Here is a 21,860-nt window from a genome sequence, read left to right as displayed (position 1 = left end):
ACCCCAAGTGGCTGCAAACCCATCCTGGATGCCTACACAAATGAGCCTTATTTACTCAGATGGATTTTAATTGCACTATAAATAGAGCCATTGTTTCCCATCTTCAATCACAGAACTGAAGTGTTATTAGGGATTTGGGGGATTACTGGCAATCAGAGGAGGGAAAACACACATCCTTTGATCAATTAGCCAAAAGATCTTTAGTAATTCTGAAATGAGGGTTACTGCTGAAGGACATAAGGCTGTGCAATGTGATTTAGAAACAAAACAAAACTCAAAGCAGTGGCACCAACACGGTGGGTCAGAGCGATCAGAGTGTGACTGGTCTTGCAGTCAGAGACAGCCACCAACAACTCCCAGACACAAGCACTCCAGCACCACACAGACTGACCCATCCCCAAAGCCCTAACTGTGTAACCCTAGGGTCTGTAACTTTCCTACTTCTCCAGGTAAAAGGGGGGTGCTGAAGACCATTATGTACAAATATTTGTTCCTATCTGATTATTAGAGATTATAACAGATTCTGAATAAGTGGTCTCAACAGTATAGGTTTTTAGGTGCTAGCTGCATGTTGCCAGAGTGCCTTCCAGCTATATCAATGTTATGTGCTCATCAAATGTGAATGAAAGTGCCGTGCTCATCACAATCTCGCCACTGAAACAATACAGACATCACAAACGATGACAACACAGCAGTTCAGTAGGATGGGGAATATTTAAGCGATGAACACAAGGGGGCGGGATAACACAACTGGAGAATCTCAAGTACATAAAAATAAGTATCTGAAAAGTATCATCATTGTGGGATTATGTTCTTTCTATTTATTTACTTACAAAGCCAACAACACAAAACCCTTATCTGGGCGCTTACTCCCCCACTGCTCACCAGCCAGGAGCCGGGACAGACGGCCCACTTCCCCAAACTCCAGGAACCCAACTACTTGAGCCATCACCTCTGCCTCCGCAGGTTTACATTAGCAGGAAGCTGGAGACAGGAGCTGGAGCCTGGTATCAAGCCTAGATCTGACACTTTAACTGCTAGTCAACATCTGCTGCCCACGAAGGTGTTTAGGTACTTCCTAAAACAATAAATGCTGCTTTTTTATAAAATAATTTTAAAACACGGTATACATGAATAACTTGGAACATAAAAACATTAAATATGCAAATTAGATCAAAACATTGTTTGCCTTTCGCACCTGGGCAAGATCCTTATTTTCCTTCCCCATGGTAGCAGTGTCAACCTCAGCCTCAGCTGAGCTCCCCACACCAAGACAGAGATGCCCTGGGGTACTTGCTCAGTCTAAGGTTCTGGTCTTTCCACATGTGATTATTTTTTCTTTCTGCAACTACAGTATTTGACCTGGGGGGGAATCCTACAAGTTGGTAAGTTCTGCCTTTTTTTAAGCATATGAGTTTAGCTCATATGTGTATATATATGTATATATATATACACACACACATATATATAAGCTATACATATATATGTATATGTATAAAAGGTTTATCTATTTTTACTAGAAAGGCAGATTTACAGAGAGAAGACACAGAGAAAGATCTTCCATTTGCTGGTTCACTCCCCAAATGCCTGCAATGGCCACAGAAGAGCTGATCTGAAGCCAGAAATCATGAGCTTCTTCTAGGTCTTCCATGTGGCAGCAGGTCCCAAGGCTTTCCCAGGCCAAGAGTGGGGAGCTGGATAGGAAGTAGAACAGCCAGGACATGAACTGGTGCCTATATGAGGGATCTTGGCTTTTTTTTTTTTTTAAGATTCATTTTATTTTCATGGGAAAGTCAGACATACAGAGAGGAGAGACAGAGAGGAAGATCCTTCATCCATTGATTCACTCCCCAAGTGGGTGCAATGGCCGGAACTGAACCCATCTGAAGCTAGGAGCCAGAAGCTTCTTCCAGGTCTCCCCTGCGGGTGCAGAGTCCCAAGGATTTGGGTTGTCCTTGACTGCTTTCCCAGGCCACAAGCAAGGAGCTGGACGGGAAATGGGGCTGCCGGGATTAGAGCCGGTGCCCATATGGGATCCTGGTGCATGCAACGCAAAGACTAGCCGCTGGGCTATCGTGCTGGGTCCAAGGATCTTGGCTTTTGCAAATTGAGGATTTAGTTCTGGCTTGTATTTTCTAACAGTTTTCCTCTTCCCCCAGATACTTTTTGTTCATTCTCATTTCAATGGGCATATTGACTATACTTGCTAATAGTCAACTGCCATGGCATACCCAGAGGCCTGGACGCAGCATACATTAGACAAGAGGGTTCTTGCCACCAAGGGAGGGATCTGGATTGAATTCCTGCCTCTGGGTTTGGGCCTGATCCAACCCAATTTGAATTTGAAAACCAGTGGATAGGAGCTCTCTGTTTTTCTTTCTTTGCCTATTAAATAAATTAACACATTTCTCACATCTGCAAATACAGATGACAAATTTCAGATTTAGACAAATATTATAGGTTTTCAAATTACATGAAGAAAGCCAAGGTGTGTAAGAGTGTATGCACCAGACTAGTGTTGTAGCTTAGTGGCTAAAGCTACCAACTGCAATGCTAGCATCCTATATGGGTACTGATTCATGTCCTGGCTGCTCCACTTCTAATTAACTCCCTGCTAATGGCCTGGGAAAAGCAGAAGATGGTCCAAATGCATGTATCCCTGCCATCCAGGTGGGAGACTGGCATGAAGCTCCCGGCTCTCGGCTTTGGACACTATGGTCATCTGGGAGCAAACCAGGTCTCTACCCCTCCTCCTCTCCCCTTTTCTGTAACTCTTTCAAACAAGTAAACTTCTAAAAATATAGAGTGTGTGTGTAGCCACCATGCTGTCATTCATATATCAAAGGAGACAGTCATGTACAACTATTCAGGGAGTACCCCCAGAATGACCCAAAAGCAACCAGTAACACTTGAACTCTGACAGAGGAAACAAGAGATGTTAAGAAGGCTTATGTTACATTAACGTCCTTTTGTGTTTGTCATTTGCCATGTTCACTTTCCTTTAAAGCTTTTTTTAAAAATTATCAGTTACTTTAGAAATATGTTTATATGATGGCAGAATTAAAACAACAACAACAACAAAAAACAGGAGCACAAGGAAATTATAAAGGAAACACCCGCTTTCTCAGCAGACAGACTGAGGTACTGAAGTTTATCTAAGAATTGCCAAACTTTAGGATCTGTGACATTTTCAGCACTTCTTCTTTAAAGTGACTTTGACCTAAGGATCAACACCTAGTGGTGTGCAAACCGAAACAGGATCAAGAACTCCAGGCAGTGATCTGGAGGGCCCCTGCCACAGCCCCCTCAGTGCAGATAATGGGCAGAGCACAGCAGTTGCTCACAGAGTACTGCCTAATGGAGGCAATGTAGCTATCACCTCATCCTCGAAAACAGCCATGAAACCCAATGCTGTCTGAGAGCTGGTGGGGAAGGGGACCGGGGAAGCAGAGGAAGAGACACTGCTTTTTCTCCAGACGGTCCATCTGTGCCTCCTTGTGTCTGTAAGTTAGCTGAGCCCCAGCACCATGGACAGCACTGGCACACCCACACAAGGGCCCAGAGAACCCAACCACATCACCCACCTGTCCCGCAGACATAGTGAGCAGAGCACCAGACGCCCGTAGGCCTCGGTGAATTTCCGCAAGGCCCTCAGCCCTGTGCCCGGCTCCGTGAACTTTTGTCTGGCTTCGGCTGCAGAGAACAGTCTCTCGGCAATCTGCTCGGGAAAGCCAATGAGGGAATCGACATGGTCAATGTTGTCGGAGATGAAGTCCAGGACGAGGCTGAAGAGCGACTTGGCGGAGTAGCGGAGATTGCCCTCCCGGGTGTACGTGAAGATGAAATGATCCGTCTTCTCCTTCTGGGCAGTGTCGTCTTCCCTGTTCATGCACAGCTCAACAGAGAAGCCTTTGGAAAACAGTCCGAAAGGCCTCGGTTGCGGCTGGCCACTCCTGACACCATTCAGAGCCAGGCTGACCATGTGCAGCTGTCCATTTTCTCGGACATAGATGGGGCCTGGATCCAGGTGGTTTTCCGAATTGAGGTGGCAAGACATGGCCCTCAGGTGTGACTGTGAAAATAAGGCAAGGGAAGCAAGGTCTGGTTAAGATGTCAACTGAAACACATAACTTCATCGTGCTGTGCCCAGAGCCTTCCTAGCCTCCTGGGCAAGCCCAGCAACTGGCATGGGCAAAGCCAGGCACACTAGGTACCTGTGTGGTAGGCATTCAAAGTTATTGCAAATGTCTCCACCTAGAATGCCACTCCCTATCCTTCTCTTGTCTAGCTGGTGATCTACTCATGTTTCAAAGAAACATCTCATTTCTAGAATGTTCCCTGAGGAAATGATCACAGCTAACCGCCAAGTATCATCTACAAGTGAAATTATCATAGCCTAATTACATAGACACTCCGACACAACCCGAGAACCCCACAACTGGAGAGACACTAAATGCTCCCCGACCCCTCCCTACCACAGAATGTGACAAAGACACTAAAACTGTCAACTTCAAGACTAGAAATAAGCAATTCCCTCCCTAGCTTGGCACCTTTTACCTACTTCTTTATTGTACTCGGCTCACTGTCTTGCTACTGGTTTGCTTCTGGGCCTGCCTTCTGCTGCTTGCAGTTTCCTGAGAGGACACACAATGTTTAATCCATACAGATACCCTAACACAGTGCTCTGGCAGGCTATAGTCTCTGAACTGATTATTTGTGGAATTAACGTTTATTCATTTGCTAAGTCTTACCTTTCCATGAGCCACAAGTCATGCCAGTTTTTGGATTTACAAACTAAGGCCTCCAACAAAAGAGTGAATTAAAGCCCCTCCTACCCTTGGAAGTATCTGGTCTATTAAGGTTTTATCAGAGCACTTTTGAGGTAAGGAAAAGAATTTGAAGAAAACAAGAACAGTGGGTATTTCTGCAATCACATGGGTGACAGTAGATGCCCAAGAACTGGAATACCTTTCCTCCTGGGTAACTCTGAGATTTCAAAATACATGAGAAATTGCTATATTAAATAAAAGTGGCATTTCTTTTTAAAAAAGATTTATTTATTTTTATTACAAAGTCAGATATACAGAGAGGAGGAGAGACAGAGAGGAAGATCTTCCGTCCTATGATTCACTCCCCAAGTGACCGCAATGGCCAGTGCTGCACCGATCCAAAGCCGGCAGCCAGGAACCTCTTCCAGGTCTCCCATGCGGGTGCAGGGTCCCAATGCACTGGGCCAATCCTCGACTGCTTTCCCAGGCCACAAGCAGGGAGCTGGATGGGAAGTGGAGTTGCTGGGATTAGAACTGGCGCCCATATGGGATCCCGGTGCGTTCAACGTGAGAACTTTAGCTGCTAGGCCATGCCGCCGGGCCCTATTTCTTTTTTTGTAAAGATTAATTTATTTGGGGCCTGGCATGATGGCCCAGTGACTAAATCCTCACTTTGCACATGCTGGGACCCCATATGGGTCGGATTCATATCCTGGCTGCTACACTTCCTATCCAGCTCCCTACTTGTGGCCTGGGAAAGCAACTGATGTTGGCCCAAGTCCTTGGGACCCCACACCTGTATAGGAGACCCGGAAGTTGTTCCCAGCTTCAGATTGGTTCAGCTCCAGCCATTTAGGCCACTTGAGGAGTGAACTAGTGAATGGAGGATCTTTCTCTCTGTCCCTCCTTTTCTATGCAGACCTGGCTTTCCAAGAAAAACAAATAAATCTTTAAAAGAACATATTCATTTATTTGAAAGGCTTTCTAGCATGAGAGAGGGGTGAGAAAAAGAGAGAGAGAGGGAGGGAGAGAAATTGAGACATCTTCCATCTGGTGATTCACTCCCCAAATACCTACAACAGCTGGGACCCAAGCACGTCAAAGCCAGGAGCCAGGCACTCCATCTAAGTTTCCTACATGGGTGGCAATTGCCCAAGTACTTGGGCCAACATTGCCTTTCCAGGCACTTTAGCAGGAAGCTGGACTGGAAGTAGAGTAGCTGGGACTCCTAAGGGATGCAGGAGTCCCAGGCAGCAACTTAACCTACTGTATAACAGCAGCCTTGGTTATCATTTCCATCCAAGTTAAAAGAGAAGAGACAGGTAAAACAACATATGCTGGTATTCCTACGAGACTCTGATGTTATCCCTAAAAAACCTGACTGGCTTTTGTACTAAACCTACTCAGCTTCTCCTGCTTCAACAAAGGGTCCCACACGTCAGCAGACAATGCAGTCAGTGAGTCTCTAGAGATCCAACGATGAGCTTGTTACTACCCATGTTTTTCCCGAGGATAATTACATGTGTAAAAGCACATGGGAAGAGAGGGCCCTACCTAGCCCTGGATCCTCACCTTTTCCCATTCATCTTCTTATATCCCATGCTCTCCACCCATAGTCTGTCATGCTCTTGTCCCACTGGCCTTTGCTTGGTCTGCTTCCACTGGCTGGAAATCCTTCTCTGGCTCCCTGACCTGGCCAATTCCTGCTTACCATTAATACTCCCCTCATCCATGTTTCCACTCCCCAAAAATCTTCCCCAGCTCCATACCATAGCATGCCTACTGGTCTTTACCCAGACTCTCCTACACAGCATGCAGCACTGCGTACGGTTTGAGTGTTCACTTGTTAGTGTTTCCAAAGCTTTTTCTCTCTTCTCCAGGCCAGGCATAATGCCTAGATATGAGTTTGCCCCCAAAAGATATTTGCTGGACTGAGGAAGAGGGAGGGTGAGATATAAAGGGGACAGACTGAGTCCTGAGTAGCAGGCCTGCTGACACTGTTGCTAGGAGCCAGTCTCCATTCCAGGCAACAGTTGCAGGTTCCTCCCCCACTTGCCAGTGCCTTCTGCAGGTGGTAGAAGCAGAGCAGATGATGGCGGAGAGAGGGAGGGGACAGGACTCAAATACAGAAGGAGAAAGAAACCCGTCACAGTACTAGCTCTTAGGACCCACATCCCTCTCTCACGAGCATTCATGTCTGCTACTAAGCAGACGCCCCACTCTAAGCTCCCCCATAGGGTAAGCCTTTGGCCCTGTCAACATCACAGACCTTGACAAGAAGATAAAGCAGCTCTCCTTAGACCTTTATCCCTCTGATGGGGCTCTCAGAGCCATTCCCAAGTGATGGCCCTAAATGGGAATGATTTGACTTCAAGGGACAAATTCTATGGAATTTAAAGTACAACAGAGTGGCATACTGTGATATCCCTGAGCAATGAAATAGGGTCTGTTTATCCGTATTTCTCCTAACCCTCAGCCCCAGCAGTGCTTTCTACAAACTGAACAGAGGGACTGGCTATGAGTAGTGGAAGAGCCTGATTCCTCCCAGCAGAGGGCGTAAGCAACTTGAGGCCGCAGGAGGACACTAACTCAGGCTGCCCTCAAACCTGGCAACTTCGGCTTCCAGCGCTTATTTCCTGAAAAACGGGACACGGTCACAGATACATTTTACTTTTTGATGACTCATCAAATATGGGGGAAAAATCCAAAATTCCTGAAACACAAAGCTACACCATCTGTCCAGAAGTCCAAGGCTTCTTTGTTCTTAAACAACCATTGTACTGCGGTTCAGAGTCCTGGTAACTTCTGATTTCTACTTTAAGTTTGTCTATCCTACAGTCTCCCCAAGAGGCTTCCCGAGTGTTTAGAAAGCAACACAAAATGATCTAAGACATAAATTAGTGTTTAAACTCTTCAAGATTAAGAACCATTAAAGTGCTAAACTTTTGTGCTTGGCTTTGCTTGCCCCTGGCTATTACACAGGGTGATCTATTATAAACTGTGTTGAGGAGACAAGGCTTATTGTATCGCATGGCAAAAGTCCATACACAACTAAAAATTAAATTAGTATTTTCAAGACCAACAATGTCCAGTGTCAACCTATGGCAGCTACATTCTATACTGGACCAACTGAGGGAGAGGCATTCTGGCTCCCAAGTCACTAACTACAGAGAGGCGGCTATGTAACCTTCACGTAACGTCACCGAGAAACGGTCTAACAGCACATGGTCTAGTGTTCAGTCACCACATGTGAGCTGAAAGAACCACAGGCATATCATTTCATCAAATAACTACAACCTCACTACATGAATAAAAACATTCAGTTCTCTACCTCTTTGAGTAAAATAACTGATGACTAAACGTGACGGTTTTTTAGATGCTAAGGCCAGTTTACCAAGCAAAAGCATGACTCTTCATGTCAGATGCACTGAGGGAGGGAAAAGCAACAGGGTTCATAGTGAAGAGTCTAGAAGCAAGCCCTAACTTCAGTATGTAAAATGAGTGAAGATTTTGCCTCGGGTATCAAGTCCTAGTACTTGTTACAGTAACAAGTAGTTACTGATGATGATTGGATGTAATGGTGATCACTCATTCAGTACCCCCACTACATAAACCGACCTCATGGAATCCTCAACAATCCTTATCAGGTCAGCATTGTCATTTAACACATGAAGAGGCCCAAAGACACCTCATCAAGTCTCAAGTTTTCAACTCTACAAATATTTCAAAGATACAATATTTATTTTGGTTCAGTTGCCGAAGTGGCCCATCTCTTGCTCCATTTCAGTCTATAAAGCTGTCCTATGGACAGAGGACCATGGGACAGCAGGAACAGCTAGTAAATGGCAGGGACAGCATCCAATCTCAGGGCTGTGTTCCTGCAGAACCCAAAAGCTCTTTCACTATTTCTCAAGAATGAAGCCATGGGCCTGGTGCAATGGCCTAGTGGCTAGGGTACTTGCCTTGCATGTACCAGGATCCCATACAGGCATCGGTTCATATCCTGCCTGGCTGTTCCACTTCTCATCCAGCTCCCTGCTTGTGGCCTGCGAAAGCAGTAGAGGACTGCCCAAAGCCTTGGGACCCTGCACCTGCATAGGAGACCTGGAAGAAGCTCCTGCCTTCTGCCTTCAGATTGGCTCAGCTCTGGCCGTTGTGACCACTTGGGGGGGGTGAATCAGCAGATGGAAGATCTTCCATTTTTCCTCTCTGTATATCTGACTTTCCAATAAAAATAAATATTTTTAAAAACTAGAATGAAACCATGACATGGGTCTTAAGGATTGACAAAGGTGCTAAAACTCATCTCACCCACCTGTTGCATTCCTCCAAGACTCAATGTCTGCAGCTGGTGGGGACAGGGGACAGGGAAGGCACAGCAGAGGACATCTAAGAACTGGAGGGCAGAGGGCCAGGGCCCTTGGACCAGGCCTCCTTGCCTCCCTCCACCAGGACAACATCTGGCACCCCGCAGCCTTCAACCCAGGCTGCAGACACCCTCAACTTACTTAAAACATGCAGCATTCTTGAGAATATTTTTCTAACATGAAAACCTCCACGGAGAGCAGTTTCTCAGTAGCCATAACCAAGTACCGACCCAGCTTCAAGCCCTAGGCATTTCTGCCATCACCCTCTCGTCTTCTGTCTTCCTCCTGGGGGGAGCAGGGAGGGGTCCCAACAAGCCCAGCCACTTTCCTCCTAACACTTGCCACCACTTAGGAGCTTCAACCCCCAGCACCCAAAGTCCCAGACCCTCCCCCACACTCACACCCACCCACTCCCCAGTGCCCCTCCTAAGACGTGGCTCCCCCACCATCCACCTGTCCCAACCCTACCAGGCCCCCTCCCCCACACCGCGGCACGCGCCACCCTCCTCTCCATCACCACCCTTTCTCCCTCTCCTCCCACCCCGAGTCTCTCCGACCCTTTTTCAATCTGGGGTCCTCAATCCTCAAGAGCCACCTCTCTTCACGCCTCACTAAACCCAACTTACTAGACCCAACTTCTTTTCCTCCCAGGCCCCCAAACCAGACCCCTCACCTATGCCAATCCGCTCGCATCCCACTCCCTTTCTCAGGAAGGCAACCTCCGCCCCAAACCCTCTCCCAATCTGCCACTCATGCCCCCTCCTCGAGTTCAACGGGGCTAATCTTGTTTCCACCTCGGCCCCGAATCCTAACGCTCTCTACTGGCCCCACAGCAGGCCTGGGCACCCGACCCCTCCTGGAACTGCATTTCCCACGCCCCTCTAACCCTCATCCTCCCTCAACATCCCCACACCCATCCCCTACCCCGTCCCTCGGCTCTCCCCTCCCCCACCACTCCTCCCTCACACCCCGCCCGCACACGCAACCCGGCCCGTGGCCGCCACCTACCTGTGCCCCTACCCGGGGCAGCAAGCAGCAGAGCCTCGGTGGCGGAGCCAGTGGCAGCTCGGCACCTCGGGCACAAAGCTAGGAGGGTGAGACGCAGGCGGGCAGGGCGCTGAGAGGGAGGGGGCCGGGGGCGACCTGGCGCCGGGGGACCGCGGGACCGGCAGCGCGGGGAGGCGCGCGTGCGCGGGACCCGGCCTGAGGGGCGGGGCTGGGCCCAGAGGCGGGGCCGTACCCGAGGCCGAGGCCCTGAGAGCCGCCAGAGGTGGGCACTGCGCGTGCGTGCCCTCCCGAGGGCGGGCCCCCTGACTCCTCCCGGCCTCTGGTCTGGGGAAAGCCGCTTGGGCGGGACCTCTCGGGGGCGTGGCCTGCGGGAGGGGCGGGGTATAGGGCCAGGAGGAGGGCGTGGCGCGCTCCTGGGGTGAGGCGGCGGCGGGAGGCGCGAGGCCGAGGGTGAGGCGGGGGTTGGCGGGGGTGGGGCGCGCGGGAGAGCCGGAGCCTGGCGGGTCTACGCGCCCGCAGCTAACGGGAGGCTCGGGCCGGCGGAGTCGGTGGGGTGGGGTAGGTGGCTGAGCCGCGCTGGGCGAGGCCGGCCGAGGCGCGTGCGGGAGCGGGGGGTTGTGAGGGGACGCGCGGGCCGAGGCGCGCCTGGCGAGCGCAGGGGGACGGAGGCGGGCCTCTTGCCGTCCCTGGATCCTGGACTCGCCAGGGCCAGCCCGAGTGGTTAACTCCCAAAAGAGAAAACCAGTTGCAAATCGAAGATAAACAAAAACTATCAAAGTGTAAGAAGTTAGTCGCACCGTAACCCATATACTTGTGATTGACTGTGAAAATCGGCACTGGCGCACCCTTCTGTTTTACCTTGCTGGGTTCGGGACTCGGGGCACTTCAAAAGACCTTAAGAGGAGGAGATTTCGTTGGGGTGGAGGGTGAGTACGCCTCGGGGAGACCGTGGGTAACTGTTTCCTCACTTACGTGCGTGTCCTTCTGGGGGAAGGGTCTGCACAGTGCAGCTGTAGGAGGGGCTGACCCTTGAGGGCTGACCCGCGACGCTTCCGGAAAGAAGCACCCCTTTTCAAAAGGGGCCGTGAACTGTGAGTAAAATCAATGGCCGGGATTGAGGATGGGATGACAACGAAGCCCAGAGTCAAGGATTTAAACTGCAGGCCTAATGGCGACCCGGAACGTGCACCCTTAGTAAACTGAGGCCCCGGCAGGTGAGGCACCCGAGATGGAGCCGGACTGCCCTTGGGAGCTTGGGGGGGGGTGGGCACCTGCCAGCCTAGTGTTTCCCCAGTCACTCTGGTCAGTGTGCCTGCATCGCCTCTTTCTAACCTATGTAACAAAAGAGCCTTAGAAGCCGATCTCCACCGTTTCTTGTTACTTAATCATTTTGCCGACTTGGGAAATAAATGAGCCACGTGGGATCTAGCAGGCATGAAATGAATTTTGGGTCAAGACTTAAGAAGATCAGGAACGGGAATTAACTTAGCTGAGGGCTTGGCCATGCAGTCCTATTCGTCCACTGCCGAATTTCTCTGAAATATAGCTAAAAGGAAGTTCTGTCGCTAATCACCAGTCCCCAAGTACCCATTCCCAACTAGGTGACTGCTTGCTTCTCCCGTTTGGGACCAGGTGTTGATTGGGGGAGAGGTGTCCTGTGATGGCAGTGTGTCTCACAATCTTCTGCTACAGTTGGAACTCTATAAACCATTCCAGAAAGAACCAAATGTCCCCTGAGGCAGGAGTCCGGGGCAGTCACCCCCAGTCCTGGCCTACAGGATTCAAGTCTCTTGTTTTCAAGCTTGCTGGAAAGAGCTCTTCATTCCCTGGTCCCAGTCTACCTTTCCTAGAACTTGACTTTGCCAGGAAGAACTGCACATGCAGTGCTCCTTTCGTTGTCCTAACTCTCCTGGGCAATTTCAGGGATGGAAAAGATTTAAAGTCTACTTTGCTTAGAAAAAAAAGTTTCTATATCTATGATGTCTTCCCCTTACAGTCATATTTGTTGGGTTCAGTTTACCCTTGTGGAACAGTAAAATGTCAAATACTTTTTCCTTCTGTGAGAACTATTCACATTGAAAATTGTAGCCGTGTTTCTCCTTGTTATTTCCTTGAAGCCATCCAATCCTATTTTCTCTTGACTTTCTTCATGTAACGTGTTGACGGATCGTCATGAACATTCTCTCCTGAACAGACTGGCTGAAACAGTGTCCAACTTCAAACCTACTGCACCAAATAGGGCACTGCATTCTGGGTGGGGATAACACACAGCATCGGGGTGGAGAATATACGGCACCCCGGTGGGGATAACAGAACCATAGCACACAGCACGCTGAATTGTTAGCTGCAAGCCTGGTCTCTAAACTTGGCAAGAACCAAGTTTTAGTCCCTTGGGTTGTGCTCATCTTTGCACAGTGTCTGACCCCCTGGTTGGTGTCCACAAATTGTTGACAGGGCTGCTGCCTCAATTCTGAAATCCAAGAGAGGTATTCCTTTGCCTGGAGGTATAGATAGCACATTGATTTTGTGATCAGCCTGTAGGCTTGAATATCTAGATGAAGGGGCAGCAAAAAAAATGTTTTTAAAGATTAGGCAGTGAATACTTTTTGGTTTTATGAATGTTTTAGTCAGCCATAGGCACTTGTTCTTTTTTTTTTCTTAAGATATATTTGTTTTTATTGGAAAGGCAGATTTACGGAGAAGGAGAGACACAGAAAGAGACCTTCCATCTTGCTGGTTCACTCCCCAAATGGAGAGAATGGCCAGAGCTGAGCCAATTCAAAAGCCAGGAGCCAGGTGTTTCTTCCAGGTCTCCCAGGTGGGTGCAGTGTCCCAAGGACTTGGGCCATCCTCCCCTGCTTTCCCAAGGCTGTAGGCAGAGAGCTGGATTAGAACTGGAGCTGGGACTAGAACTGGTGCCCATATGGGATCCCAGTGCTTGCAGGCAGAGAATTAACCTGTTGTGACCATGGTGCCAGCCCCTCAACCCACTCTAGCTGAAAGCATTCACAGAAAGCATAAATGATTAGCATAACCGATGAAAACATTCATGCTCATTAAGATATAGGAAACATTAGTTGAAAACAAATACCAGAAGGACATAAACACTGGAGTCACTCAATTTTAAAAGGACAAGTGTATATTATTTATATAGGATACATGCGTGGTAAAAATATAAAATATATACTCTGAAAGTGTTACTTTTTGGCAAAGAAGAGTGTGACCCAGTGAAAGGTTTCTTTTTTAGTTTTTTTAAAGTTTTATTTGAAAATTAATTACAGAGCCTGATGCAGTAGCCTAGTGGATAAATCCTTGGCTTACATCCACTGGGATCCCATATGGACTGGTTCGTATCCTGCTTGTCCACTTCCCATCCGGCTGTCTGCTTGTGGCCTGGAAAAACAGTCAAGGACGGCCCAAAGCCTTGGGACTCTGCGCCCGCGTGGGAGACCTAGAGGAGATTCCTGGTTCCCGGCTTCAGATTGGCACAGCACCGGCTGTTGTGGTCACTTGGGGAGTGAATCATCGGACGGAAGATCTTTCTCTCTGTCTCTCCTTCTCTGTACATCCGACTTTACAATAAAAAAAAGAAGAAGCTCCAGGCTCCTGGCTTTGGATCAGCTCAGCTCTAGCCCTATGTAGCCATTGGGGAATGAATCAACTTTTGGAAGATATCTCTGTCTCTCTCTCTCTCCTTTTATCTGTAAATCTGCCATTCAAATAAAAATATGTAGATATCTTAAAATTTAAAAGTATGTATATAACTTTATTAGCTTTGTTTCAAGTGTGACCCAAGTGACTGGTGAGAATTCTAAGCTAAGTCAAAGTTATCATTTCTCTTAATCTCATATTTCTGCTCAAAAAATAATCATGATGATAATGTGTCTTTTAAAATGTAAATAATATTGTTTGACACTTGAATTATGTGTGGATAATGGATCACAATTATCTTTTTATCTTTCAGATTTCTTCAAGGTTTGGAAACATAACTATAAACAACTTTTTGAAATTTTCCCACTGACTCATTTTGCACTACCTTATAATTACTGCAGACTTTTAATATTTAGAAGTAGAAAAACAGTGGCAGGGTAGTCAAGGAGTTAGTTTATACAGCAGAACCATGGGAAACAATCAAACCCTCTGGCTTCCTTGGAAGAAGTCAGTTTACTTAGGTAAACATCTTGGAGTCCCTCCTCCTTGCTGAACAGCTTGGGTTTTCTGCTGTGTACCAGGCAACAGGCTGTCCCTCGCTCATAAGTGAAGTTCAGAAAATCAGAAAGTTGAGTCTGCTACTACTGTTTCAGTTGAGTGTTTTTTAACTTGCAGATTAAAAACAGTAAGATGAGAAGAGTTGATCTCTGCTCGAGCTCTGAAGGGGCCGAAGTGGTGTTAGCGACGTCCAGTGATGAAAAACACCCACCTGAGAATATCATTGATGGGTAAGAGGCATAGTTTTTCTTCTAGTCTTCATATTAGGTCTGTGAATCTCTGAGTTGTGGGACTGTGTGTTTACCACTCTCTGCACTGTTAAATCGAGTTTCCTCAGTGTTTGGGGAAGTTAATCACCAGATAGCATCCCTCCTAGAATTAGCTCAGTTGTGAGCATTTAGGATTTTGACCCTTTCCTTTGTGATTTCTTCACTGACCTCTTCATACATGTACAGATAGGTCTTCAGAAATGGATTGCAAGATAAACCCCCTAAACAACAGCAATTTGATTTTAAGGAAGTGTAAATTCTAACATCTGGTTGTGTTGTAGTCCAGCTTTTTCTTGGCAGTAGGAATAAAAATGCCCTGTCTTGTAATCTTCTACGTGTTTCCCTGATGGCCTGAGCAACATCTCTAAACTGAACACTTTATGTCCTGCCATCTTCCTGCATCCACTTGTTTGATAACATTCCAGTTGACACTCTTCACTAAGCTAGGCCTTTTTCTAGGTAGAGATAAAATATTATTCTCAGACTTTGAATTCCAAGAAAAAGTAGTTAATGAGAAAACTCCTTTTTAGTAGTTCTGGATTATTTTTTTACTCTCTTGAGTTTTCTTATGTGGTATCTGTACAATGACCAAAGTTTGACTAATACAATTATATAATTTTGTGTCTGGGAGGACTTCCAAATTCATCTTACCTGAATCCTTTTTAGCTTTATTGCATTTTAAAATTATTTATGTGAAAGGCAGAGAAAGACACAGAGCTGGAGATCATCCATCCACTGGCTTGCTCCTCAAATGCCTGTAAGAACCAGGGCTGTGCTAAGCCACAGCCAGGCTCCCACATGGGCAGCAGGACTTCAACCACTTAAGCTATCCCCAGCTGCCTCCCAGGGGTGCATTAACAGGAACCTGGAGTTAGAAGTAGAACTGATTTGAATAAGCATTCTGATATAGGATGCAAGTACCCTAAATTATATCTTTTTATTTTTTTAAGATTTATTTATTTTTATTGGAAAGGCAGATTTACAGAAAGGAGAGGCAGAGAGAAAGATCTTCCATCTGCTGGTTCACTCCCGAAGTAACTCAACACTCAGCAACGGCCAGGGCTGAGCTGATCCAAAGCCAGGAACTTCCTCTGGGTTTCCCACACAGTTACTAGGTCCCAAGGTCTTGAGCCTTCCTGTACTGTCTCCCAGGCCACAAGCAGCGAACCCAAGGGGAAGTAGAGTAGATGGGACACAAACTGGCACCCATATACAATCCCACATGCATACAAGGTGAGCATTTAGCCACTAGGTTACTGCATAGGGCTCCTGAACTGTGTCTTATCCCCTGTACACAACACTGTGGCCTAAACTTTATTTTATACTTACAGTAAGAGAGGCATAAAGAGATTAAGTATTAGTTTTAATTATTGAAAAGAGCCAATTGCATATAAATTTTTTGTAATATGTGATACGTGTGTGCACATGCATTGTCATGAAGACTGTATTTAAAGTTCTAGAAACCTAACCTCTTTCTTTAAGGCAGGCTGTAACCTCCTTTCTGTTGTCTACCCTTTTTGCCTTAAATAGCTTTATTTTATCTTGTTCCTGGGCTCTAAGAACTTGAGTAAATACCTCTACTATCACTATTATATATATTTTTAAAGATTTATTCATTTTAACAACAATACAATAAAATGGATTATAAAAAAAAAAAAAAAAAAAGATTTATTCATTTTATTACAGCCAGATATACACAGAGAAGGAGAGACAGAGAGGAAGATCTTCCGTCCGATGATTCACTCCCCAAGTGAGCCGCAGCGGGCCGATGCGCGCCGATCTGAAGCCGGGAACCTGGAACCTCTTCCGGGTCTCCCACGTGGGTGCAGTGTCCCAATGCATTGGGCCGTCCTCAACTGCTTTCCCAGGCCACAAGCAGGGAGCTGGATGGGAAGTGGAGCTCCCGGGATTAGAACTGGCGTCCATATGGGATCCCGGCGTGTTCAAGGCGAGGACTTTAGCCGCTAGGCCACGCCACCGGGCCCTATCGCTATTATATTAATTATTTCTTATTGTGTAAGGGTTTTTTTCCCCTAATTTTTAATGTTTATTTCCTCTCTCAGCTGTGAATTTCTGAAAGTTGGAAACTACATCCTATTCATCTTCAGCTCCACCATATTTTATTTATCTTTATTTCTTTGAAAGGTGGAGCAACAGACAGTGATAAAGAGAGACATCTCCCATCTACTGATTCACTGTGCAGGTGCTGACCACAGCCAGAGCTGGGCTGAGTTGGGGGACAGCCACTCCATCCAGCTCTCCCAGGAATGTGAGCCTTCATTTGCTGACAGTCAGGCCTACACTAGCAGGAAGCTGGATCAGAAACAGAATCAAGATATGATTCCAGGCACTCAGGTGTGGTGCTTCAAGTGCAGCTTAACCCAGTGCACCATGATGCCTACTCCAAAGTATCTTTTTTTTTTTTTTAAGATTTATTTGTTTTTATTGCAAAGTCAGTCCGATATACAGAGAGGAGGAAGAGCGACAGAGAGGAAGATTTTTCATCTGATAATTCACTCTCCAAGTGGCCACAATGACCAGAGCTGAGGTGATCCGAAGCCAGGAGCCTGGAGCTCTCTTGGACCTGAGAGCTGTTTCAGGGCCCTGCCTCACACACTACTTTTCCTCAGAAATCAGTGTGAGGATGACCATTCTGTTTCCCCGTGAGCCTTCCTCTGTCCTCCAGTGTGTAATGTGCTAATGCAAAGAAGAAAAGAGATTCTACACCAGAAAAAATGACTCCTTGGAGTGGGCATTGGGTATGCCACTTAGGACACCCACATTCCATTTTGGAATGCAATGGAAAATGGCCCACATGGGAGCCAGCAACATGGCATAGCCGAGTAAGCCACCACTTCTGATGCTAGCATCTCATATGTGCACAAGTTCAAGTCCTGGCTGCTGTACTTCCTGCCAAGTTCCTTACCAATTTGCTTTGGAAAACACGGAAGGATGGCCCAAGTACTTGGGTCTGTGCCATCTGTGTCGGAGATGGGATTGAGTTCCAGGCTCCTGGTTTTGGCTTAGCTCAGCCCTGGCCAGTGTGGCCACTAAGGGAGGGAGCCAGCAGATAGAAGATCTCTTTGTCTCTTCCTATGACTCTCTAACTCTTCCTTTCAAATGAATAAAAGAAGTCTTTCAAATGTTTAGATAAAATTGAAAATCATAAATATAAGGAAATTGTGAAATATGAAACATAGTGTTTTTTTAAAGATTCATTTATTTTTATTGGAAAGGCGGATATACAGAGAGAGCCAGGAGCTCTTCTGGGTCTCCCACGTGGGTACAGGGTCCCAAGGTTTTGGGCTATCCTCAACTGCTTTCCCAGGCCACAAGCAGGGAGCTGGACGGGAAGCGGGGCAGCCGGGATTAGAACCGGTGTCCATATGGCATCACGACACGTGCAAGGCCAGAACTTTAACCACTATGCTATTGCGCCGGGCCCAAAACATAATATTTTTAAAAACCCAAAATTTTGAGTGATAAGACTTGGCTTTTTTTGTGTGTGTATAGTAATGTAAAAAAACTATTTATATTATACATAAACTGTGCTATTCACCATTTGGAGTGTATGATTTTATGGATTCTAGCATATTCACAGAGTTATGTACCTATATTCACAATCTGTTCAGAATATTTTCATCAAACCCAAAGGGACTTCTGCACCCGGTAGTAGTCACCTGTATTTGTGCATCTCCATTGGCCCTAGGCAACCAAGAATCTACTTTCTATTTCTGTAGCTTTCATCCACTCAGACATTTTATGGAAATGGAGCCATCCATATGTGGGTTTTTTGTGTGTATGACTGTCTTCTTTCACTTACATTTTTTTCAAGGTTAATTTAAATTGCAACACATATCAGTACCTCATGCCTTTTTATTCTCAAATAATATTTCATTATTTGGATACAGCACATCCTATATAAATATTCAGGTTATTTCTGTTTTTGACTGAGTTTCTATAATTATGTGTGTGTATATGTATTTTAGATGTAGTTATTATTTTTATTGGAAGGGCATATTTACAGAGAAGGAGAAACAGAAAATTATCTACCATTCTCTGGCTCACTCCCCAAGTGGCTGCAACGGCTGGAACTAAGCCAATCTGAAGCCAGGAGTCAGGAGCTTCTTCCAGGTCTCCCTCACAGGTGCAAGGTCCTAAGGCCTTGGGCCATCTTTCCTGCTTTCCCAGGTCACAAGCAGAGAGTCAGATGGGAAGCGGAGCAGCCAGGACACAAACCAGCACCCATATGGGATCCCGAGTGTGCAAGATGAAGATTTTAGCCACTAGGTTGTCATGCCAGGCCCCTAACTATATTTAAAGTACCAATTCACAGATTCAAAATTCAGCAAACCCCTTCCTGGATAAATGCTAAAAGACCAAGTACTTATCATCTGATGAAACAGAAAGATAAAGAAAGCCTCTAGTTTTTTTTTTTTTAATGTTCATGTATTATTTTCATGTGCTTGAAAAGCAGAATGCTAATAGGAACAGACCAGACCAAAGCTGGAAACCAGGAACTCCAGCCTCTCCCTTGGGTATCAAGGCCCAAGCACGTGACCCATCAGCTGCCTCCCAGGATGAATGACTGAAACTGAATCAGAAGCAGAGTAGCTAAAGACTAAAAGTGACATGCAAATGTGAGGTGCGGCATCCCAAAGAGTGGGTCAGACCGCTGTATTACAACAAGGGATCCAGAAAAACTTTTTTCTTAAAGATTTATTTATTTTTGTTGAAAAGACATGTTCACAGAGAAAGATCTTCCATCTGCTGGTTTGCCCCCCAAATGGCCACAGCAGCTGTAGCTGAGCTGATCAGAAGCCAGGAGACTCCTTCAGGTCTCCCATGCCAATGTAGGGTCTCGAGGCTTTGAGCCATCCTCTGCTGCTTTCCCAGGCCATTAGCAGGGAACTGGATTGGAAATAGAGCAGGCAAGACACAAACTGGCACCCATATGGGATGCCCATGCTTGCAGATACAGGATTAACCAGTGGAGCCATTACACTGACCCCTGAAGGATAAGTCATTTGGCACAGCAGTTAAGATGCCACCGGGAAACTCATATCCCAATTCACAGTCCCTGGTGTAAATCCCAGCTCCTCTATTCCCAGTACTATTTCCTACTAACGCATACCCTGGGGGTCAGCAGGTGATGGCTTGAGTACTTGGGTCTCTGCACTCACATGGGGGACCCCAGTCCTGGCTATGGTAGGCATTTGGGAACCAGGTCAACAGATGGAAGAACTTTCTGTCTATGTCAGTGCCTGCCCTTCAAATAATTAAAATTTATAAAATAGCTACAGAAAAAAAAATGCATACTTGTATACTGGGGAACAACAGTTCTAATAACTTTTCATAAAAACAGTCAGACCCAGAAGTCAATGGTAAGATCTCTTTTAAGTGCTGGGGGCTGGGTAGGAGAGATAACCTAATTACAACTTAGAATTTACATCAAGGTAAAATATCCTTCATCAACACCTTAGTCACAGCAAATACTAAATGAAGTTCTGTAAGTTGAAGAGGTATAATGCTAATGGAAATTCCAATCTATGAGAAGAAATTAAGTGCCCTGAAAACAATAAATCTTGGAGTAAATGTAAAAGACTTTCTCTTATTTTTTTCAATATTACACAAAATATCAGGCATTGTCAAACTGTGCACACATTTCTAAAAAAAGGTAGGGTTACAGAGCCCAGTGCAGTGGCCTAGTGGCTAGGGTCCTCGTCTTGCATGCACCAGGGTCCCAGTGGCCCCACTTCTCATCCAGCTCCCTGCTTGTGGCCTGGGAAGGCAGTAGAGGACAGCCCAAAGCTTTGGGGCTCTGCACTCACGTGGGAGACCCGGCAGAGGCCCCTGACTCTTGGCTTCGGATCTGCTCAGCTCTGGCTGTTGCAGTCACTTAGGGAGTGAATCAGCAGATGAAAGATCTTTTTTCTCTGTCTTCCCTCCTCTCTGTATATCTGACTTTCCAATAAAAATTAAAATAAATCAAAAGGTAGGGTTGCGGAGAGGGAGGCAATGAGAAAAAGAAAGATCTTTTATCTACTGATTCACTCCCCAAATGGGCTGGTCTGAAGCCAGGAGCTTAATGAGGTCTCCCACATGGGTTCAGGGGGCCAAGTACTTGAGCCATCTTCCATCACTTTCACAGGCATATCAGCAGGGAACAGGATCAGAAATGGAACAGCCAGGACGTGAATCAGCACCAATATGGGATGTTGGCACTGCAAGCAGAGGCATAGCTTACTGTGCAACAACGTCAGCCTCTTTGTTTTGCTTTTTCAAAAGCAATTTGCAGAGGTTTTAGCTTAATGTGAACTATCTACTCAGTTCTGCATAGAATAAATAAGCATGAATGATACATTTTTTAAAATTTATTTTAATATTGTTTACATAGTTGGGAAGGAGGCATGCTCATGGGTACTACAGTCCAACCTGACATGACTCGCCCCCAGTCCCAGCACTTGCCAGCCAGTGCTGTGGCCTAGCTCAGCTGGTCTGTACCCATGCATGTATAGCTAGTCCAGCATGGCCCACCATCAGTCTCGGCTCTCTCACTGACCAACGAAAGCAGCAGCCTAGCAAAGGAGTCCCTGAAGTTACTCTACCATGCCCACTCCCAGCCCTGGGTCTTGGCATGTACCAGCAGGTGCTGCAGCCTAATCTGAGATGGCCTGCCCCTAGTCCCAGCTCCCACCAGCAGGTGCAACAACCTAGCCAAGCCTGACCTACCACCAGCCTTGGTCTTCTAGCCTCCAGTTACACCCATCTAAACCCCTCCATCTCAGCTCCTTTGCCTACCTGCAAGTGCAGTGGCCCAGCCTGTGAAAGACCCCTGAAATCATTCCTTCCTTTTCAAACATGCCCTCAGCTACTCCCACTCCAGTAGATCCCCAGATCCCTTCCCTGGGCCACCTGGGAGCTGGAGTGGCACATCCTGGCTCACAGTTTCCCAACTTCTCCACTTATCTTAAAAAAATAAATAAGTAACCAACTCTGCTGGCACACTGGTATAGTTAACACAAACTTGGCATTAATCAGGTCCAGAATGCTACCAGCTTCTGGCTGCTTTTTTCCCAGCAGTGCAATACTTGCCTAGGTACAGTGCAACCTAAGCAGTTGCCTACAGCTGGGGATATATGATACTATTAAAACAAAGCAGAAAAATGCCAGTTTGGAAATGAATATGGAGTGTGAGACAAAGTGTAAGGGAAGGAATAGGTGATACTGATTTGTTT

The 21,860-nt window shown here is 46.5% G+C and overlaps 2 protein-coding genes across 10 annotated transcripts in view; one reads left to right on the top strand and one right to left on the bottom strand.

Annotated features, from left to right (window-relative positions):
• Positions 1 to 10,332, bottom strand: part of LRRC42 (leucine rich repeat containing 42) — a 26,458-nt gene extending 16,126 nt beyond the window's left edge. Inside the window, exons 1-2 of one of the 3 annotated variants that reach the window (XM_058655568.1) lie at positions 10,145 to 10,332; positions 3,585 to 4,072 (exon numbers count right to left, since the gene is read on the bottom strand). In XM_058655568.1, coding sequence (XP_058511551.1) covers positions 3,585 to 4,057 — 473 coding nt within the window. In that variant the 5' untranslated portion in view covers positions 4,058 to 4,072; positions 10,145 to 10,332. Of the gene's footprint in view, positions 1 to 3,584; positions 4,073 to 9,277; positions 9,379 to 10,144 lie in introns of those variants that run through there. The other 2 variants (XM_004588694.4, XM_058655561.1) reach the window with 2 other exon arrangements.
• IFT25 (intraflagellar transport 25) overlaps positions 10,113 to 21,860 on the top strand; it is a 25,866-nt gene continuing 14,118 nt past the window's right edge. Inside the window, exons 1-2 of one of the 7 annotated variants that reach the window (XM_058655603.1) lie at positions 10,113 to 10,230; positions 14,471 to 14,583. In XM_058655603.1, the coding sequence (XP_058511586.1) occupies positions 14,486 to 14,583 (98 nt within the window). In that variant the 5' untranslated portion in view covers positions 10,113 to 10,230; positions 14,471 to 14,485. Of the gene's footprint in view, positions 10,231 to 10,384; positions 10,407 to 10,475; positions 10,595 to 10,614; positions 10,703 to 10,759; positions 10,931 to 11,573; positions 11,728 to 14,293; positions 14,317 to 14,470; positions 14,584 to 21,860 lie in introns of those variants that run through there. The other 6 variants (XM_012928017.2, XM_012928015.2, XM_058655591.1 and 3 more) reach the window with 6 other exon arrangements.

The sequence above is a fragment of the Ochotona princeps genome, chromosome 2 (assembly GCF_030435755.1).
Source record: "Ochotona princeps isolate mOchPri1 chromosome 2, mOchPri1.hap1, whole genome shotgun sequence".
NCBI lineage: Eukaryota > Metazoa > Chordata > Mammalia > Lagomorpha > Ochotonidae > Ochotona > Ochotona princeps.
The sequence above is the reverse complement of the archived record's forward strand: the minus strand, read 5'-3'. Positions and strand labels throughout refer to the sequence as shown.